Source organism: Augochlora pura, chromosome 3, assembly GCF_028453695.1.
Source record: "Augochlora pura isolate Apur16 chromosome 3, APUR_v2.2.1, whole genome shotgun sequence".
In the NCBI taxonomy this organism is placed as follows: domain Eukaryota; kingdom Metazoa; phylum Arthropoda; class Insecta; order Hymenoptera; family Halictidae; genus Augochlora; species Augochlora pura.
This window is the reverse complement of record NC_135774.1, coordinates 5,955,872-5,978,095: the sequence shown is the minus strand read 5'-3', so window position 1 is coordinate 5,978,095 and position 22,224 is coordinate 5,955,872. Positions and strand designations below refer to the sequence as shown.

Here is a 22,224-nt window from a genome sequence, read left to right as displayed (position 1 = left end):
CCGTGTTTTATGCTAATAACTTGTTAACTAGGCTGAGTAGAAGATTTTTGTAAAGGAAAAAGTTGTTCTAAATCGCCTGAGGAACCCCATCGATTCACGATTGCGGGTCACTCTCCAGACACCTTGTATAGTTTCGAGACAACGACGAGAGCTATCCGGGAGAGAGAGAGAGGGGGGGAGGAGGGCCGAGCGATCACTGTGTACACGCGGATCAACGGGGGTTGGGGGACAGACTCGGTGATTCTACATTGAATTATCACCCTCGGTCGTGGGTCAACGGGGGACGGGGGCAAGATTGTGGGAGCTAACAGGATGATGATTAGGTACAGGTGCGGTCAACGAGGCGACGCGATTTATCGTTTCTGAATAATGACTATTGAGTATTGAATATCGTAATTTACTCAGAATATTGACTATCAAATGTTGAGTATTCACTGCTGACTATTGACTGTTGAATAGTAAATATTAAATATTGGATACTGAATATTGAATATTAAAAATTGAATATTGAAAATTGAAGATTGAGGGTTGAAAATTGCACATTGAATAATGAATATTGAATATTAAATACTGAATATTGAATAATGCCATCTACTCAGAGTATTAAGTGCTTATTATTATTAGATATTGAATATTGCAATTTACTCTGAACATTAAGTTCTGAGTATTGACTATTGACTATTGAATATTGCGTACTGACTATTGAATATTTGAGTATTATATACTGGGAATTGAATATTAAATATTGTAATCTATTCAAAATATTGAATATCTGAGCGATACCTTTAGTGAAAATTTAAAAAATGTATTTGCTACTTCTCAATAATTTATGTTATAATAATACTCCTCTTCCAAAATTCTCCATTCTGTTCACACACTAAGGAATAAGTATAAGGATTTTACTGTGCTCTATAAATTTCATTTTAATCTATCAGATAAAGAGTAGTGGGGGTGAGGGGGGGGGGGGGGAGTATAAGAAACGCCCTTGAGAGATGTATAAAAAATATATCTCGTCCCTCGTTAAACATTTTCTAGTGAGTATCTTCGGGCAATAATTATACCGAAATAAATCAATGAATAAAAATGCCGTAAGTTCGTTTAATACAACAGATATACAATTTATTTACAGTTTCACTCGTGTATACAGTTAACAATAATTTCTCCGAGGAAATATATATGTATATATGCTGATATAATAATAATTTCCGTTGGAGAAAAAAATAAATTACATTCTCCGAGCCCCGAGAGGCCAAGTTTATTGGCCGTCACGCGTGAACGTCCTCACCCCCCGTCTTGCTAAATAAATAATTATTAGTCCCCACTATATTACACATGTTCGATACATAGAGATATTGTATTGTACAAAGACGACGGCGTCATTTTATTTTCAACCTATGTTAATTACTGTTGCCGCGTTTCTCATTCTCTCTCTTTTCATTTTATCTCTGTTTTTGTCTCTTTCTCTCCCTCTCTCTCCTACCCTCGGTTTTTTCTCCCTCTCCATTTCTTTTTCTGCCTTCTTTCTTCTATTTCTGTCTTCATTTTTTTCTCTCACACCATATTTCTCACTCTCTCTTTTAATATATATTTCAATCTCGTTATTCAAATTCTCTCTCTCTCTTTCACTCCATTTAAACCTATCTCTCGCTCTCTCTCAATATTTCTATCTCATTCTCCTTGTGAATCTCTCTCTTTCTTTTTCTCCTTTACCCCTCTGTCTCTGTCTTCATCTCTCTCTCTCTCCTCTCTATCTTCAATCCATCCTTCTCTCTCTCTTACATCCATCCTTTTCTCGCTCTCTCTCTTTCACTCTTACAATCTCTATCTATATGCTTTCTCTCCTTGTGTCTTTTTCTACTTTTATTTTCCCTATTTCTGTTTTCATTTTTCTTTCTCTCTCTTTTCTCCTTTTTTCCTTTCTACTTCTGTCTTTACTTTCTCTCTCTCTCTCTCTCACTCTCTCTCTCTCTCTCTCACTCTCTCTCTCTTTCTCTCATCTATCCCTCTCTCTATTTTTCACTCTCTTTCTTTCTCACCCTTTTCCACTTTCTCTCTCTCTCTCTCTCTCTCTCTCTCTCTCTCTCTCTCCCATTCAACGTTTATAGTACACAGAAGGACGTTAATACGATTTGATTCGTTGAGGTAGATAATTTAATCAGTCTATGAAGCTGCTTTGTCGGTCGGTTTGCTTGTTAACGGCATCAATTCGCAAACCTCCGTTACGGCGTTCTATTGAATCAGGCTTGAACGTTTTCACTCGATTTCGTCCCGTTCTGGCCCGCGGACAGTTAGAGAGTAGTTCGACAGCCGCGGCTGTGTTAATACTGAACGTTTAAAGTCAAGGCCGCTCAAGTATCGCGCGTAGATACGTTATCGATCGAAACGTGAAGCACTTTAGCAGTCGATTCATATAGTTCGATAAAATATTTGAGTTAATAGTTCGATATCATTTAATTTAAGCCGCGACACCTCTAGGATAATTGTGTGCGTCTTCCTTAATAAGAGATTAAAGTAAATTTGGAAAAATCGCGGATTACAGTGCGGTTAGGAGAATTTGGTAAAAAACTCAAACCATTCACACATTTTTCAAACCATTTCAGATATTGCAATAAAAGTGTTTAATGAAAATAGTTGAAAAATAGTTATTTTTGGTTAGTGATGATTAATTATATTTTGCATCTGTTGAATAAATTGTAATAAATTTTTATTGGTATTTTCGACATAAAATAAAATATTGAATAGTGTGATGTATTCAAAATATTAAATACTGGATATTGAATATTGAGTACTGTATACTGAGTATTGAATAAAGAATCAAGAATAATGAACAATGAAGAAAGAATGTGTAATGAATAATAAATAATTAAATACTGAATGTTGAACACTGAACACTGAGTACTGAATGTTTAATATTAAATATTAAATACTGAATACTGAATATTGAATAAAAATCAATAGAAATCCGAATACGAATCGACTATCATCTTGCAAAATCTGTCTCTTTCGTCAAACACCTCCAAATTCTCCTAACGGCGCAATTTGTGTGAGCGCATACGGCACTTGAAACCAAAATAAAAAGAAAACAAACACTTCTTCGAACTGTTAAAATATAAAGATACTTAAACATAGTTAAACACGCTCGATTTCACCAGGTACAACGCTAAAAAGAAAACGCATTTGGTACAATACGGAAATCAACATCGTCGATCGATCGACGTCGAACGCGCATTAAACACGGAATTTAACCCTTTGCGGTCATAGTTTTAGTTCACACAAGCGTCGTGCATGTCGGAATTAATAAGATGCAATATATTTCTGTGTTTTTTTCTTACAGATTTTGTGTGTGTATATACATATATAATTTGCAATGTATATTCTTAATATTGCGTATTATATTAATAATTTAATATGTATTAATACATATACATATATAATATATATTCTTCTATAATATGCAATATGTATTCTTAATATCGCATATTATAATAATAATTGTATATACATGTATAATGTGCAATATATATGCTTAACATCGCATATGTAAATAATTGAATACATATTAATATATTAATAATAATATCCACACAATATTAATAATAATTAATAATAATTATTAATATAATATAAAAATAATAACAAACAATATTTATTTATTCTTTTCGAAAATTCAGTTGTACCTAATAAAGGAATATCTTTCAATTTTATATAAACATAAAAAAGAATTAATAAACAGTTTCGATGGCTAAAATCGTCCATCCTACAAACCGCAAAAGGTTAACCCATGCCTTCACGGTAACAACACACACGCACGCACGAACACACAAGCGCTTACTATACCTAAATAAATTAACATATGCATCTCAACTAAACTATTATTACATTCGCTCACGTGCAAAACGAATCTTAACCTTTTACAGGCAGAGCCATTTTTAATTCAATACATAAATCCAATACTGAATATTGATAAATTAAATTTTGATAGTTTACTATTGAATACTTATAAATTCAATATTGAATCTTAATTTTTTACAGCATTTTTTACACAAAGTGTCTAATTGAACCTTGTGACTCGTGCGTCACTCAACATCTCTTAACAATTTGCTAAATAATAAGTGAAGACGATAAAAGTGATTTTCAAACGTGTTACGATCATTTGCAGGTACGCCTTAACTTGGCTCGCGCAAAAATAAACAAACCAAACAATGCTTGATCTTTCGACTTTATATATATACATATGAAACCACCCTACCACGATACTAACTCTATAATAAATTATGTACACTCGATTTGGTAGATCTCTCTCCCAAAAGGTCGAAAACACCGACCGCTTCGGCCCGGTTCGCCGAGCCGTTCATCTCGATCTTGGTTCGCGTTCTGTTCGTTCGACGGACTCGCCCAATCGTCCGGCTTAATTCGCGCGCTGCGTGAGCAGGTTCAGCAGCTCGTCGTGGTCCATGGTGTTCAGCGTCTGTATGTCGATGCCGAGGGCGTTCGCCACACTCTTCATGTCGAGACCGAAGCTCTTCAGCAGCTCGATAAAGTCCATCTCCTCGCCGGTGAACGGGTTGTGGAGCTTCGGGCAGCTGTGATTGCACTGCGGCCAAGTGCAACGCTCGATCAGCCGGAAGTGGCAACCCTGGACGCACTTCCGTTTGCCGGATGGTACCACGGACCGCTGTGGCCTGGTACCGTTGAACATTGCCCTGTGGTTCGCGTTCTCGTTGCTCTGCTTGTTGGCCTTCCGGCGACCTGCGCGGTTCAGAGACGTATCTGGCGGTAAAACTATTGTCTCTGTCACCGATTTCAAGTTCAATATTCAATATCGATGATATCAATATTGATAAATTCAATACTGAATACTGATAAATTCAGTACTGATTATTGATAAATTCAATATTTAATCCTGATAAACTGAATATTTATAAATTCAATATTGAATAATGACAAATTCAATATAGGATAATAATAAATTTAATATCGATAAAGTGAATATTGAATACTGATAAATAGGATATTAATAAATTGAATTCTGATATGAATTCAATGATTTATATGAATAAATCGAATATTTCCCGATTAATCGAATGTTGATAAATTTTATATTTATACATAATTCAAAAATTGAATATTGACAAATTAAATATTAATAAATCGAAAATTGATTTTTATATACATTGATAATTCCATAATTGATAAATTTAATATTGAAAAATTAAATATTAATAAATCGAATATAAACAAATTAAATATCAATAAAACGAATATGAATAACTGAAGTACTGACCATTCGAATATTAAGAAATCTAATGTCGATAATATCCAATATTGATAAATATTCAATTACTCACTCGGCTCCGTACCTGCGGCCTTCTTCCGCTCGTGTCTCTCCTTCTTCGTCCTCGTCTCCTTGTTCCTCTCTCTCCGTCTGCCTTTGTGCTTCCGCCTCTTCCTCTTTTTGTTATCCCGCTCCTGCATCGGCGATCTCCCCTCGTTCGGCTTCCTAATGACCGCGGACGTGGATTTCTGCAACTCCAACGCCGATTCGGTTTTACCGGCCCTTCCCGGCTCCGTCGAAGTTCCGTTTCCTTTGGTCAGCCCGGAACGCAACAGTTTCCGCAGCGACTTCGCGCATGGCTGATTCGTCTCGATCGGCGAATTAGTGCTGGAATTTGGCCGGACGTGGACATGACATACTTGACGTTTTTGTTTTTATTTGTGGTGTGCGAAAGGGAGTGAGAAATGTGAATCAATAGTCAAAGTTCGATATGTCAATATTATTCAATATTCGATATATCAATACTATTTAATATTAGATATATGAGTATTCAGTATTTAATACTCCATATTGAATATAAATATTTAAGGAAAAGTAGGCACACAGTGTACAAATATTCAATATATTAATATATATATATATATATTTAAAGAAACGTAACCACACAGTGTATAAATAATCAACGTTTAATATTCAGTAATCAATGGCCAATATTCAATATTCAATACTCTGTACCCAATATTCAGTATTCAATATTCATAATTGGATATTCAATATTTAATAGTCAATATGAAGTATTGATTGTTCAATAGTCAATATTTAAAATGGGATATTGAATATTCAATAAACACTCAGTTGTGCTGTTATGATAGTAATGAAAATATTGATTATATTGATTATATTATTATATTGAGTTGGCAATTAAGTGATTGCAGATTTTGTTAATAGATGGTCTTAGCACATTTGTTTGTTTTATCAACGTGTTCAAAGTAATTTAGTTATATTGTATCGATGAGTTATTTAGTTTCGTTTTTGTCATTATTTGAAGATTGAAGGACTAGAAGCTCATTTTAGACGTATTTTATTGTGTTATTTCCAAAAAGGCAGGATTAAAACACCTAATCTATATTGTTTTCTTGCTGTTTGGACTTTCACCTTTAATTTAGTAAGAAAATTGCACCGATTCATTATTTACTTTTGTTTTCATTAGAGTTTGAAGATGGAAGGGCAAGGCGCGCGTTTCAGACATATTTTATTACATTATTTCCAAAAAAGCAAGCATCGCAAGCACGATTTTTATGTTATATACAGTATATTAAAATGAAGCCTTGAAAGAAAGGCAGTGTTAAAATTGTTTTGTCCAATTGAATAAACTTATATTTTTAAGCAAAAGAATTCATTTCACCCCCTTATTTCAAATCCATAATTACTTAGTTGCCAACCCAATATATAATACTACATTATATAACATTATATTGTATTATATTAACATTTGTATTATACTATATCATTATATTGTATTGTACTATATTATATCATGTCACATTTTTTTAGTTTAGTAGGGACGGGGGAGGAGAATGTAAATCTAGACTTCTTACGTGGTATGTAGTAGGGAAGGGTCGCAAAGGTCAGCTGTTTGTCAGAGAAGATCGACCAGGACAGGAGAGTTTCTACGACAAAGGGATCTCTTTCACAGTGTCTGCTATTAGTACTCACTCGTTACGGTGATTCCCGATCGGCATTTGTTCCCAACAATGCAACGCCTGTGCCAAGGAAACTTCGTCTATTTTAACCAACTGCCAATCCCTCTTCGTCAGGACGCTGTGACTAATGCAGCTCGGGGCAAAGACCGCGGTAACGTTTTCGAAGGTCTGCCGCAAGCTGTCACCCATCTTATGTATGTAATCCCATTGCTGCTTCGTCACCGGGGCACCCACGTTGTCGGCCGACATCTGCGCCTCGTCGAACAGCCATTGAAAAACGAACAGGGGCGCTATGATTTTCCGGGAAGCAAATGTTGCTGTTAGAGAAGTGCCACGAACGTGAGAATCTGGTGTCGGGAAAATTCGAATAACTGATTCTGCATGCAGAGCAGCTCGGTTTCAAGAATTCAGGAAAGTTTGACGAGGAAGTTAGCTTCTTAGTATATTCAGTAGCGTATATTGAATGTTTATTGTTCAATATAAAGTGTTTTATGTTTATGTTCAACATTTCATATTCGATATGCGATGTTCAATATTTAGTATCCAATATTCAACATTCAGTACTCCATATTCAATATTCAACATTCAGTATTCCATATTCAATATTGAATATTCCATATTCAATATTCAACATGCCATATTTGATATTCGATATTCAATATTCAGTATTCAATCTACAATAATCAATATTTAACCTTAAGCCTCCCTAATTCTGTCTTCAATATTCAATACTCAATACTTAATCTTCAGTATTAAATATTCAATCTGCAATTTTCAATATACATTATTTAATATTCAATCTTCAATACTGAATACTCAATACTCAATTAGTAAAAGTCAGGGTCTAAGGATTTCAGATTTGTAGAAATGAATGAATCTGGAATATTTGATAGTCAATACTCAATATTCAGTATTGAATGCGATATGGAGTATTGAATATCCAATAGACAATATTTAAAATGGAGTATTGAATATTCAATAGTCAATATTTAAAATGGGGTATTGAATATTCAATAGCCAATATTTAATATGGGATATAGAATATGCAGCATACAATATTTAATATGGGGTATTGAATATTAACTGTTCAAGGTTGAATATTACCTATTGTCTATTGAATGTTGAATATTGGGTACTATATTCTATTTTTTATATCTTATGTCTGATAAGTATTCTATATTTAATATTCAATATTCAATATACCGAATACATGTTTTATGTATAACAATACATTCCGACATAAAAATACTGTTTGCCTGCAAGATCAGAAAACAATTGTACAAAATAAAACTGTTAAGAGAGAGAGAGGGAGAGAGAGAGAGAGACAGAGAGAGAGAGAGAGAAAGAAGTTAAAAATTGCTTTACCAGTAAGAGTCGGGTATAATCTGTATCCAAAGTAACACCTCCAAGGCTCATTCTGGTGTTCCGCGACGCAGTTGTGAGGCATTCGTGCTTGCCACAGTTCCATCCCCTTATGAACCGCGTCGACGGGCGACAAACCATTCTGCGAATAGGGTGCTCTATCCAAGAACCACCCTGAATCCGACACACCTCTTATCGCAATATGCTTCAGCCCTGTAGAACCGAGAAATAACATTAGCGACTCCTCACCTGACACGAATTCATTATAGTATTCTATCTATCTCTAGTTAAACATTGGAGTTACGATATTATTATTATTATTATTTTGTTTATATATATATTTCTATATGTTCAATATCATATTTGTTATTTATACTTATTATATTTTGTATTATTTTTATTTAATATATACATATTCATATATTTATATTTAAATATTTTCATATTCAGTTTTATAAATTTAATATAAATATAAATATGATATAGACATAAATTCAGATACATAATATAAATACAGCATAAATAAACATATGCAACATAAACACAACACAAATGTAATTATAAATAAATGAATATGTTCTAAATATATTCTGGGTCTTTTCATTTATTTATCTCGTTTTAAATTATCGAATTCATTTAATAGGTTATGGTCGACCTTTTCTCATCATTTCCAATATATGTATTTATACATATATCGCATATATCCGCCCTCAGTTCGCTGCAACCATGATCGATTAATTATGTATAAAGTTGTGTAGCAGTTGTCAAATGTTCTAATTGATTTGTAGCTGTGCCCAGGAATCGTTTCACTCGCTGGATTTGGAAACTGTCGAGGGGAAGCGGTGTCTTATTGTCTCTCGCGTTCACGATGTCTTGATTTATTCATGAAGGGTCCTCGCTTAGAGTCTGTCACAAGGGATGTCCGTGTATTTGGCACGTGATTGCGGTGGTCGAGACGAAAAGGGGATTTAAACAATTAGTATGTTTACTGATAGTTTAAGATAAAATTTAGGGAAACGTACGATTATTAATGTTTTTCATATGACTGTGATCGTGATTAGTATTATACACAGTAGTATTACTAGTGGAAATTATATTGTTTGTATTGTTTAAATTGCATTAGTTATATCAGTATTCAGTAGATAAAATATGTTATAGTAATATTTATATTATCATTTAGCAGACAAAATACATAATATACTATAATATATTAATATCATTTCAAAACGGAAATTACATTATATATCGAATTATTTACTGCATAAAATGTATAATATGTAATATTATTGCAAGAATATTAATATTATAATCTTGACATTAATAATCTTAACATCATTTCCAAAAATGGAATTAACAACATTTCCATCATTATTTATCTTATAAAATGTATCGCATATAATCCTTATGAAATAACAACAATATTATATTTAACATATATTATAACCTTACATAGAAAAAATTACAATATACATAACATCATCATCATCATCACTTCCGAATGGAAACCACATTAATTACAATATTATTAATTACATAATTATATAAAAACAAATAACAAACAATATTATTTATTATTATTTATTCTATCACATAATCCTAATATTCCCAAAATGGCATTTTGCCGCTGTGCAATAGTTATGCGCGTTTTGTCAACCGTGGTAGGATAAATAAATAAAAAAAGAAGGGTAATAATATTCCAGCAATAATGTTACGACTGTTTGTTTTGTGAATAAAGATTTTGGACCTGATCGAGATGTACGAAGATGTTGTTCGACGAATATAATTATATTATTACTGATAATTACCAAATGTCAAAAAGGTAGGATTCAATAAGAATTGAAATTATTATGTCAAAGTCATTAAATATTAAGAGAAGAATATTTTTGGAAGAGCAGCCAACAACAACGACATATCGTTGTTCGGTGGTAAGAGGGTTAAATGATGAATGAGTTTATGGGTCGTTGGGCGATCAAAGGGGCAACCTGTCTCACCTAATTCATGGCGGACCAAATAGTGCACGTGATCCAGATTCAACATGACACCGGTTCCACCCGCGCTGCTGCCCGCCAAAAGAAGGGAGCTGGCGTTTTCAAGACCGAGTGGAATAAGGTCCCGCACCACCTGCAATACGATCTCGGCCCCCATAAACGAAAACATGTCGTTCGGCGAGGCCCTGGTGCCGCTCCAACTGTCGCTCGTACAATAGGGAACGAATCTGAGGAAAAGAGAAGAAAAAACGGGCCTCGTAACGAATGGGTTATCATTCCTTCGTTTTGTTATGGTAGACTAGAAGTAGTTATATGGTCTAAAGATATGATTCCTTCGATGCGTTAATGTTGAGATCGTTGATACACGGTTAATAGGGGGATAGCAGAGGAATGAGCATATATTTATATCGATGCGCGATGTATTGCATCGGACAAGAGCATTCAATATTATATATTCAATATTCGATATTTAATATTTAATATTCAATATTCAATATTAAATCCTCAACCTCCAATCTTTAATTTTGAATATTCAATATTCTATGGTCAATAATCAATATTCTATTCAAGATCTACTAAATATGAATAATATTAATTTCTTCTACATCGAAATAAAAATAAATTCTTCTGTTATCAAAGCTTAGAAACAAAAGTACATAAAGACAATAAACGGAACAAAAATTGTCTGGTTCTTTTATTAAAAATATTAAGGATAAATAAGTGCTGATCAACGCAGCGTGAAAAGACACGTAGTGCAAGGGGTTAATATTGTCACGAATGCTTTATCATTCCTTCATTTTGTTACTGGTGGGCTAAAAGTATTTTGTATTTATGGTAATGGACAATATTCAATATTACGGTATTACAGTATAATAAAGTATAATACATATACTATATATTCTCAATATTCGTAGTATTCTTAATGTTCTAAATATACAGTACTCTGAATATTCAATATTCTAAATACTCTCAATATTCTCAATATTATTAATATTCTCAGTACTCGATATTCTATATTTCATATTCAATATTCCATATTCAATATTCTCAGTATTCTTAATATTCGATATTCAATGTGCTCAATATTGTCAAAATTCGCAATAATCACAAAAAAATTAAAGCAATCTAGTCTAATCTTAGAAAAGTTATTGCATTTTAAAAGTGGACGAGTTTATTTGTCCCTCACAGTACATAGCTATCATTGAATAATCACGTACAAGTATTTTTTAATAGAAAAAGAAATAAATTTAAAAAATAGATTTTCGATAAAATGTTGCATTTGATACTACTTGAAAAGTAACGTCAGTGCTATTCTGAATAATAATAGATAATAATAATAATGAAAATAATAATGGATAACGCTAGACGTTATAAATGTTGCATTTTGCAATAATAATTATTCACTCTTGCCAAGATGGACAATACCTACACGTGATTCGCATTCCACCAAAATGGATTCTCTTCCGGATTTGCAGAAAGCAAGCCACCGACTGTAAAAAAACAAGTAAATTTCAATGATTAATTAAATTTTTTGGAAAATATCAACAGCAACAAACAATAATGACATGGATACGTGTTTTTTAATATTTTGCATCCATGAACAATTTTGTATGTTTAACTTCTGAAAAGTTGGTTGATTGCGTTATAATAGTATAATATATAATAGTAACTATATAATATTATTACATATATTTTGCGTACTGAACCAACTGTTCCTTTTCGACCCCAACATCAATCTCCTCAAACAACCACCCTCTCCCACACCCTCATAAAAATTTATTACAGTACTGTACAGTACCCTTTCTCCGAACCAAGAGAAAGAACGCCGCACACCGTAATTATCCGAGGAAAGGATTGCGGAACAGTGTGTTCCATGGAAACGTTAGAAAGTGTCGTCTAAAACGGTCCGCGATAAAAAAAATGGATGCGGTGCTGACCGTCGCGTGTCTCGGGCCACTGCGTCGATGTCATCAGATGCCGCAGCCTTAGCCACCTGTTCCTGCAGCTCTTGTGATCGTAGCAGTACCAGCCGCCTTCCAAGAAGATCACCCACCGCTTCGAGCCGTGCGACTTCCGCAGGTAGAACCCCGCCTGAGAGCCGTCGTTGCAAGTGATCGACCTGTTGCTCAGGTAGACTCTTTTCAGGCCCCGCTGCTCCTCCAGCCCGTACTTCTCGAGGATCTTGATCAGCTTCTGTATCGTGTTGCTCTGGATCATAGGTGAGCCTGGGGACACCGAGACTGTGTTCGTCGGTTTCTCTTCGGCGGCTGTTGTCAAGGCTAGGGGTACTAGCCATAGAAGGATCTGCGGGACAGAGTTTATTGTGTTATGATACATATATTATATTATATTATTTTATGTCTTATGTGGCATAGAATTATTTGGTGTAAAGGTTCATTTTGTGGACGAGGTTGTTACTTGTATTTTTATATAATGTAAGACTTGTGCTAAGAAACCTTGTTGTCCATGTCGTTGTAATTATGTAATATTTAATTATATAAATATATAATATTGGGTTATGTTATATCGTAATATATTATATAATATATGACTATTGTATAATACAATGAATCATAGAACAGCTATAAATGTGCATTCTGTGAAGGTGATGTGATCAATTACACTATAATATATTATATTGTATAATATTTATTTATGTAGTATTTAATTATTATGATTATATAATATAATAAACAAGATTATGTCAATTTATATTTATATACGTAATCCAAATGCTAACAACCCCCATTGCCAACCTTCTTGCTATAAATATGTAATATTAAATTGCATTATATCATAATATATTTTACTATACATTAGATATTAAATATTTAATATTAAGTATTGAATACTGAGAATTGAATATTGAAGATTGAATATTGAATACTTACTACTGATTACTAAATATTAATATTGAGTATGAAGTGTTGAATCTTAAATATTTAATGTTGTATATTAAATATTTAATATTGACTACGGAATATTGAATATTATTATTGTGGAGTATTAGGTAGTAAATATTCAATATTCAGTATTGAGCATTGAGTATTGAATATTTAATGTTCAATGAATATTGACTACTGAATATGAAATGTTTCATATTGACTACTGAATATTAAATATTGGATATTATTATTACTCAGTATTAAGTATTGCATATCGAATATTGAATAGTGAATATTGACTATTCAATGTTGAATATTAAATACTGACAATTCAATATCGATTATTCATTACTAATTATTAAATATCATCTATCCAATACCAAACTTAATCGTAGGGCCCATAAAACATTGTTCCCATAAACTAAAAATTCCTGCAGATTTTCACTAGAACACGTTCGTTGTCATTAGTGTTCACCTTAATAACCATTTATTTTACCGTCTCGGAAGTCGGAGCAATCGTTCACAGAAAAGAGACGCTCTCATCCGGCAGCAGATTCTCCTAAACGGATTCTACCGGAAAATTATCCGATAGTTCGTTTACAGCAAGGCTTGGAAGCCCCATTCGGCTTAACAGCATTATCCTGGCGATAAACAATATTCCATCCGGAGACGTATTTATCCAGCAAGTCGAGTAATAGCCGGTCATTCTCCAGGCACGCGGAGTATCAACGATGAGAAGCTTATCTCTCCTCCACTCGCAATTTCTGGCCGCTCAGCCGCGGTATCTCGCCGGCTCATTATCATAGACTGCGCCGATGATTAACGTCCTTAGCAACCCCCCACCCTCTCTACCCCGGATTCAGTTTGGAACTCTATCTCGACGTTAATTCGATTTCCGACACGCAGCTACCGGATCGGGATTTTTCTGAAATTGAGCCGCGGCTGGAACTATTCTCTCGAAATTATTACGTAAACATTAACGTTTGGGCGGAAGTCAGGCGCCCGCGAAATTTACGCTGCCGTGTGTTTACCGAGGTTCTTGTTCTCTTTTCAGAGCATATTATACAGAGGGGCGGCTTTTGCATGTTAAATGTTTAATATTCCATAGTATAGACTATTTAGAATTTACGCGTTGATTGTTGAAGATTGAATATTGAGTACATATTGTAGTCTATTCATGATATTGAATATTGCGAATTACGATCTATTGAGAATATTGAATACTGTAATCTATTGGAATATTAAATATTGAATATTGTAATCTATTTAGAATATTGAATATTAAATATTGAATATTATCGTCTACACAGAATATTATATATTAAATATTTAATATTATAGTCTACAAAGAATAGTATACATATATTAAATATTTAATATTGAATTTATTCAGAATATTGAATAATGTAGTCTATACAGAATATTGTACATTAAATATTCAATATTATATTTATTCAGAATATTGGATATTGAATATTGAGAATATTGAACACCGAATATCGAATATCGAGTACTATATTGAGCATGGAATATTTAATATCAAATATTTAACACAAATATCAAGTAATCCTCTAATAACACTCAATTAAAATTGCAAGGATCAGTCCAACGCTCACAATACATTAACAGTCGTGAAGTTTATAACTCTCAGACAGTTGACTCGATAGAAACAATGCTGTCAGTCTAGCTTTTACGATCTACCAGGTCAACAACGGTCCCAAAAAATTCCGAAACATTATTCCGTCTGCCTCCACAGCTATCCTTTCAAACACCTCTCGTCGACCGTGTCCGTCGTCAAAGGAAACACGGTCCCGACAATTACCTTGAATTGCCCCGAACTCGCCGTTATCGCTCCGCAGAAGTCCGTTAATTATCTCCCAAGTGTTTCCACTCGGCGAAACAGAATCTCTAAGCCGGGCCCGTTAACTACGGCTAATCCGTGCAAAGTCGTCGTAGAACCCAGCCAGGCCAGTCGTAAATATCATTTACACGGAACCGGAGGATCCGCCATAAGGAAACGCTTGCCCCGTTCCCCGCGGCTTTTCACGTTTCGCCGACCCCCGACGTGCTCGATCCTGGAAAAACTCACCCCCTCCGACCCTCCGCGGCGCACCGCGCGGCCGGGGAAAATCGGTTCCGGTCGGAGCGTCGTTCGTCGTCGATTTTACGACGGGCCCGGGACCGTCGCCACGACGAATGCCAACTTTCCGGCGGATCGTAAATAAAATTCACGGCTACGACGCTTTGCCTAACCGCTTTATTATATCGTAAATCAACGCGAACCGAACGGTTTCTCGTTTAACCATCGACGGAGAATTTCACCTGTCGATTGTGTTCCTTCATAGGATATTTCGGGAGACGAATATTGAGTGAGGAAGTTTGGATCAGCGGGGATTTGTGCTGTATTTTATTATTATATCATTATGTTATTTTATATTGTATACCCGTAATTTATAAATTAAGTATTTAAATATTAGATAGTATTGTTATTTTATATTGTATACCCTCGGACATCGTATATATAAGCCCGTAGGAACATTATCTGAAAATAAATAAATGTTATGTTATTGGTAATTTGGTGAATTTTAAGGTGATTGATTGTATTTTATTTATTTATATTTACTGATATATTTAATCATTGACTATTATAATATAATTAATAAAAATAGTTCATTGTAATAAGTAATTTTGTTATAATAATTAATAGGTGATTATAATGATAAAGAGTTATGTCATCATAATTAATTATGATAATCCATACCCTCTGATGATGGAATTTGTCGCTGTAGATGCAGTGCGTTACTTATTGTCTATTATTGTAGTTTATATTATAAATTATACATTATGTTACCTATTATTTATTATTATGTTTTACATTATATATTATAGTTTATGTTACTAATTATTTATTATTATATTTGTTATTATAAACTATATTATATTATATATTACCTTATTATATTATTATAACAGTATATCGTTACAACAGCATATTAATACCAAACTTTACGCATAAAGCACGTTGCAAATGATCCAACAACAAACACCGCCCTTAACATACCCATAAATATTAGTGTTTAACCGAGCGAAAACATTTGAAACGGTCGTACGAACACGTATCGGCCATTAATAACCACGCGGAGTTGGTTCGAACCGAGCTGGCATCAAAGCGTCGGAGGATACTCCTTATAAGTTTCTCGCCGCTGGCGTCGCTCTGGCCGTAGTCCGGAGCCAATCCGGTGTTGGCGGCCCATTATGCCCGATCATAATTGCGTCGCAACAACGTTTCTCCTTTTCAACGGGCAACAGTTGGGCGGCGGCCTTTCATCTTGTTGCCCGGCCGAACAAGCTTCTGTTTCCGAGGTGTTTCCGCAGCCGGTTACCGTCCTGGAAACTGGAATTTAATCCTAAGTAGCCTGCGTCGCAATAAAGGTGGAGCTAGGGCCCGAGCAGTGGCCCGGAGGGGGGATGCACGCGGCGCAGAGTGAGGGAAGATTGAAGGAAGGCCCAGAGCAACCGTGCCGCTCGTCGCGACGACACGGCCGCGTGACATTTGATGAAAATTTTTCGAAAGCTAAAGCAGCTTTTAATATTGATGTGATTAATATAGACTCATGTATTTTATATTAATTAGTTGCACAAAGCGATTACTTTTAATTATTTTACAATATTTAATATTCTCTACTCTGAATAGATTACAATAACCATTACTAAATAAATTACAACATTAAAATTTCAATCTTTAATATTATAGATTATTATAACATAAAATAGATATTTTAGTATTCAATATTTCAAACAAATATTTCAATATTCATTACAACTGTATAGATCACAATATAATCCACGAAATCATTTCGAATATTCGTAACTAACCTAGAACTCTGAATTTTAAGAAGCTGAATCTTTCCGTGGACTTTCTGGATGCGTCCGAATGTTCCCATTCGAACAGAGAGAATTTAATAATTGTCGCGTTGACGGTTCGTTCGAACGGTGGACAGCTGTCGATATCCGCGCGAGCTGCTCCTCGTTACCCGTCGAATATCAGAACGCGAAAGTCGATGGATCTGCTTAACGCCCGCCCCTTGCTCCTTTCGGCCGCGGAATTTGCTCGTTCGATTCCTCCTCGGCTTTCCAGCGTTTTCTTCAGTCGCCGTCTTTTTAGTCGATCCTCGACAGCCCTTATTTTCCGACCGCGGCCACTCTAATCACTGTCGCGTTGTTACCTTCGGATCACTTCGAAATGAAAGAGAAGGGTCGGGCCAATTCCCCGGAAGACAATCACGGTCACGTTTGCCGCGTGCACAGAGTTACACCGTCATTGACGAGTCTGTGATATTGACGAGCTAGTTTAACGCTAAATCCACTGAGCTCTAAAAACGGCCAAGAAATTGCCTCGGGATTAAATTATGAAATGAATGTATAGAATGAATAAAATAAGTGAAATAAATGAAATAAAGTCATCTTCAAAAAGAACTCCTACGCGCAAGAAAGCTTTTAATTTGATGCGCAGCGCGCATCGCTGGTAGTAATGGCAATGCAATATTAGTAACTATAGCAGTGCGATAGCAGTAGCAATAACAGTAAAAATAACAGTGCAATATTAGTAGCAATAATAATACAATATCAGTGCAATAAATAGCAGTAGCAATAACAGTCATAATAGCAGTGCAATACTAGTAGCAATGACACTGCAATTGAATTAGCAATACCAGTAGCAATGGATGACTTTCTGATGTCTTATGAACGTCTTTTAGACGTTCTCTTACGAACGGCTTGTGGACATCTTTAAGGCGTCTTACGAACGTCTTTCGGACGTTTTACGGCCGATTTATGGCCGATATATGATCGACTTATATGTATGTAGACGTCTTATGGCCGTCATATAAAAGTCATCTGATACATAATGTTCGTAATGTCTCAAAAACATCTCCAAGACATTCACTACACTACACATACCCATACAAATATCTTTTCTAGTTCTTTAACAAATTCGAAAATCGGAAAACTTGTAGAACAAGAAGATGCTACTCGATACTAGCGACCCTTGAAAAAGAGGTGACAATGCCCTCCCGGTAGCCAGCGTAACATCATCGTCCTTGATGCTGACCCCGTCGAGCGTGGCGTTGCAGTCGGCTTCCGGCTCGGGAGCCTTCGGCTCGCGAAAACGGCCGGCGACGGCCGCTCGTTAGCCATTTTTCTTTGTTCGGGCCCGGTGCCCCGACCGGCGGCCTCTTTTTCCAGAAGATCGATTCGTTTCGCGGGTGCTCCGTTGGTGCGTGGCATTCCATCGAACGCGAGCTTACGAGGCGCACCGGCCTGCCTCAGTACTCACCGCGAAAACAAGTTAAAAATAGCCGGCGAGCGGCACCTTTGAGGCCGCGGCGCGCAGCCAGCAACAGTCGCTGATCGTTCGCATCGTGTTTCGTCGTCCGGATGTTGATGATGATGGTGAGAGACCGTCTCGTTACCATTACGAGGGCCGCTCACGCAGCCGGCTGCTGACACGCACCGCGATCCTCGCATTACCATAACCGCGTGCGCACAGAAACGTCGCCGATTCTTAAGCGGGGTTCGCGCGACGGGGCTACCACGGGGACTGCCAGTCAGGGATATGGGATATGCGGATAAATACGATCCTGTACTGATGATAATAAGCATTCAGTGCCTTAGAGGAGGACGTTTCAGGTTTGGACGTTTTATTAGGTTTCGAATTGAAGGGTTTGAAATGTCTTGTTTCGGACGTTGAGAGGATGTTACGAGGTTTCATTTAGGATGTTTTCAGGGGTTAGTGAGGAATGAGGAAGGGGTTGATTGAGGAGAGATTAGATAAGAGGAGAGATAAGGGATTTTTTAGACAAAGTAGGGTAGTACTAGGGAATTTTGTTATCCGGTTTCGTGAGGAGTCAAGTGTGCTGATTTGAAATTTAAAAAGTATATACTAGTAATATATGTATATTATAATAGTATTATACACTAGTAGTATTATATTACTACTATAGTATTTCACTGTCTACTATTATATTAATATTATATATATTATTAGTATTATATATACTATCACATGTTATACAATATTATATGCGGAGTATTATATTACTACTATAGTATGCCACTTATTATTACCACAGTAGTCTTTTCTCAGTATAACATATTATTAGTATTATAGACATACCATATTATATACTTGTATTATATTCGTGTTGTATTTTTACTATAGTATGTCACTGTCATTTCTTACTATTGTACTGCGATCATATACTACTAGCATTATATACTTAGTATTATATTACTAGTATAGTATGTCATTATCTTTTATTGCTCTTGTATCAGTACTCTAGTTATAGCATATAATATAGTTGGTATCATATAGTATTAGTAATATCATTATATCGCTGTAGTAAGCGGACCAAGAAGCAGCGCATCTCGCGGCGAACCGGCGCGAAATCTCGATGCGAGCTCGCGAGCTCCGCGCCGATAAATATTCAGAAGCGCGCGCGTCAATAGGAATACATTCGCCGGGTAGTCGGCAACGGGCGTCGCTAAATCTCCGACTGGCTCTCTAGTCCGTCCGACATCTATCCTCGTCGACAGCTCAATCGATGGAACCGGCCGCGGCCGAGAGAGAGTCGCATATCTTCTGGCGGCGAGGAAGCGGAGCTAGCCGAGCGGCGCGGACCGCTAAAGAGGCCGACAAGCGGACGAGGGAACAAGGAGAAGAAGCGTGCGCGGAAGATCTGAAACGCGCCGGCATCTCCTCCTCCACGGAGAGGATACGTTTCCAAGCGGAGATCTCGTGCGCAACGCGCCGAGCCGAGCAGAGCCGTGCGAAGCCAAGCTGTGCTCTGATCCTATGAGCGCTCTGAATGGATATTATGTTTTCTGAATTAATTAATTTGAGAACTGAGGTGTTATATTTTAATATTTCAATATTCTATTTCAGTATTACAATATTATATCTCTGTATATCAATATTTTATTTCAGTATATCAATATCTCAATATTCCAATTTCTCAGTATTTAAATATCATACTATTATATTCAATATTTATATTCAATTATTATATCATATTTAATAACATATTTCAATATTATATCCTTGCTTCACCATTAGAAAATAGGATTTTAAGATTTGCAGAAGTCTTTTGATAGACTAGACGACTATTATTTAAATATAACACAAAAACAAGTATCAGGTTAACAAATAATAAAAAGTAATATATAAAAATATTATCAAAAATCAGATATCGATAGTATATTGTTGACAAGGTATTAACAAGTATTCGATCTAGAAGCTTTTCGGATCTGCTATAATTTATTGTTAATATGCATGCATAGAAGGTTGCAAAATTAGTTTTAAGTATCTGTAAACATCTTCCATGCAATTGTTTAAATGTCACATGTTCGGTGAATCAATAAACTCATCTGTTTTTAATTTAAAATTCGAAGGAGCAGAAATCCATTTATCAATAATATCACGATTCTCCTCACTAGCACTAATTTAATATCAAATTACAAGCGAAAACGCAGCCAAAGTCGGCTGTGACTTGTTACAACAATATAGAAAATGGAATCAAGGAATAGTTTTCGTTTGAGATTTCAACACACGTTTTACCTTCTTTGAGAAAATTGACTTTAAAGTTTACTCAAACGTATAGGTTAGGTTCTCTATGAACGCGTAAATTCAAGAAGACTAAACAATACGATACAATAAATAATTAAACCACAGAACAATCGAAATAACAAGCGTTTAATACCCTCGATCGACAAATCCATCGATAGTTACGTGAATTGCCGTGAACTTTGAACAAATTGATATTAAAGATGCGATGATATAATAGACGAATGCTTCACAGCCAGCGAGATCCCTGTCCTTACTCACGTGTTTCCTGGATGTTGCGGCTCACCATTTTGCTTTTTCTCAATTGTTTATGCAAATATAAAGAGTCTAGATTACGAATATGTTATAAAAGAAAATATTGTTCTTTTGGACTCTTTGTATCGTTCGAAACACTGAGCGCAGCGCGATGAAGTTCCGAGCTGCCGATGTCGATGGCCTTGTTACGGCTCTAGGCCTTCCTTCCTCCTCGTATTCTTCTTCTTCTTCTTCCTCAGGTTCCATCGGGAACGATCCATGAATCCGATCGGCTTCCGTTTCTTCATGGATATCGCGGTCGCAGGTAGGTCGGCAGGTGTTTTCTCTACGGCAAAAGGACCGCCTTCCTTTCCCGCGGAACGCATTATCCGGTCGATGGCTTGTTATTCAATTATTGTTAATACTTCTATGATTGTTCGCGAGATGAACCTAACCGCCATATATTTTAGAAGAGAATTCTATGGGCGGCTTATGTTGAAAGTGACGAAAGAAGAGTTGTTTTTAGGGGAAAAAACATCAAGTAATTTTCTATTGATTTAGTGTAAAGTTTTTAGACGTAAGTATTGTTATTTATTATTATTACTATTATTATTGTAGTATTTTGCAGACTGTTATTTTATCCATTGTATAAATAGGTGTTAATAACGATAAGTTATGCATATATCATTTATTAGATATTTACTTCAATATTCAACATTCAATATTGAATCCTGAATGTTGAACATTGAACATTGAATATTGAACATTAAATATTGAATATTCAGTATTGAATGTAATCGTGGATTGTTGAATATTGGATATTGGAAATTGTGTATTAAATATGGTGTATCGAATATTGAATAAGGAATATTGAATATTAAGTATCGAGTATTAAATATTAAATATTCATTATGAGTACTAAATATTGAATGTCAATTGTGGACTGCTGAATATTGGATATTGTAAATTTAATATGAAGTGTGAAGTATTAAATATTGAATACTGAATATTGAGATTAACACTTCTATTAGGACAGTCATAAAAACATTCTCCCACTCTCGTGCACATAACAATTTAATACTTCTACAAATTAACATACAATTTATGTATTAACGAACAGTTTATGTATACATTTACAAAAAAACCTCAACTTCAA

At 35.3% G+C, this 22,224-nt stretch overlaps 1 protein-coding gene across 1 annotated transcript in view; it reads right to left on the bottom strand.

Annotated features, from left to right (window-relative positions):
• Positions 1-4,408: 4,408 nt before the first annotated feature.
• Positions 4,409-22,224, bottom strand: part of Notum (palmitoleoyl-protein carboxylesterase notum) — a 32,082-nt gene continuing 14,266 nt past the window's right edge. The window contains exons 2-8 of the mRNA XM_078176442.1: positions 12,266-12,632; positions 11,758-11,818; positions 10,332-10,555; positions 8,344-8,553; positions 6,992-7,268; positions 5,361-5,662; positions 4,409-4,749 (exon numbers count right to left, since the gene is read on the bottom strand). Of these exons, the coding sequence (XP_078032568.1) occupies positions 4,409-4,749; positions 5,361-5,662; positions 6,992-7,268; positions 8,344-8,553; positions 10,332-10,555; positions 11,758-11,818; positions 12,266-12,632 (1,782 nt within the window). The remainder of the gene's footprint in view (positions 4,750-5,360; positions 5,663-6,991; positions 7,269-8,343; positions 8,554-10,331; positions 10,556-11,757; positions 11,819-12,265; positions 12,633-22,224) is intronic.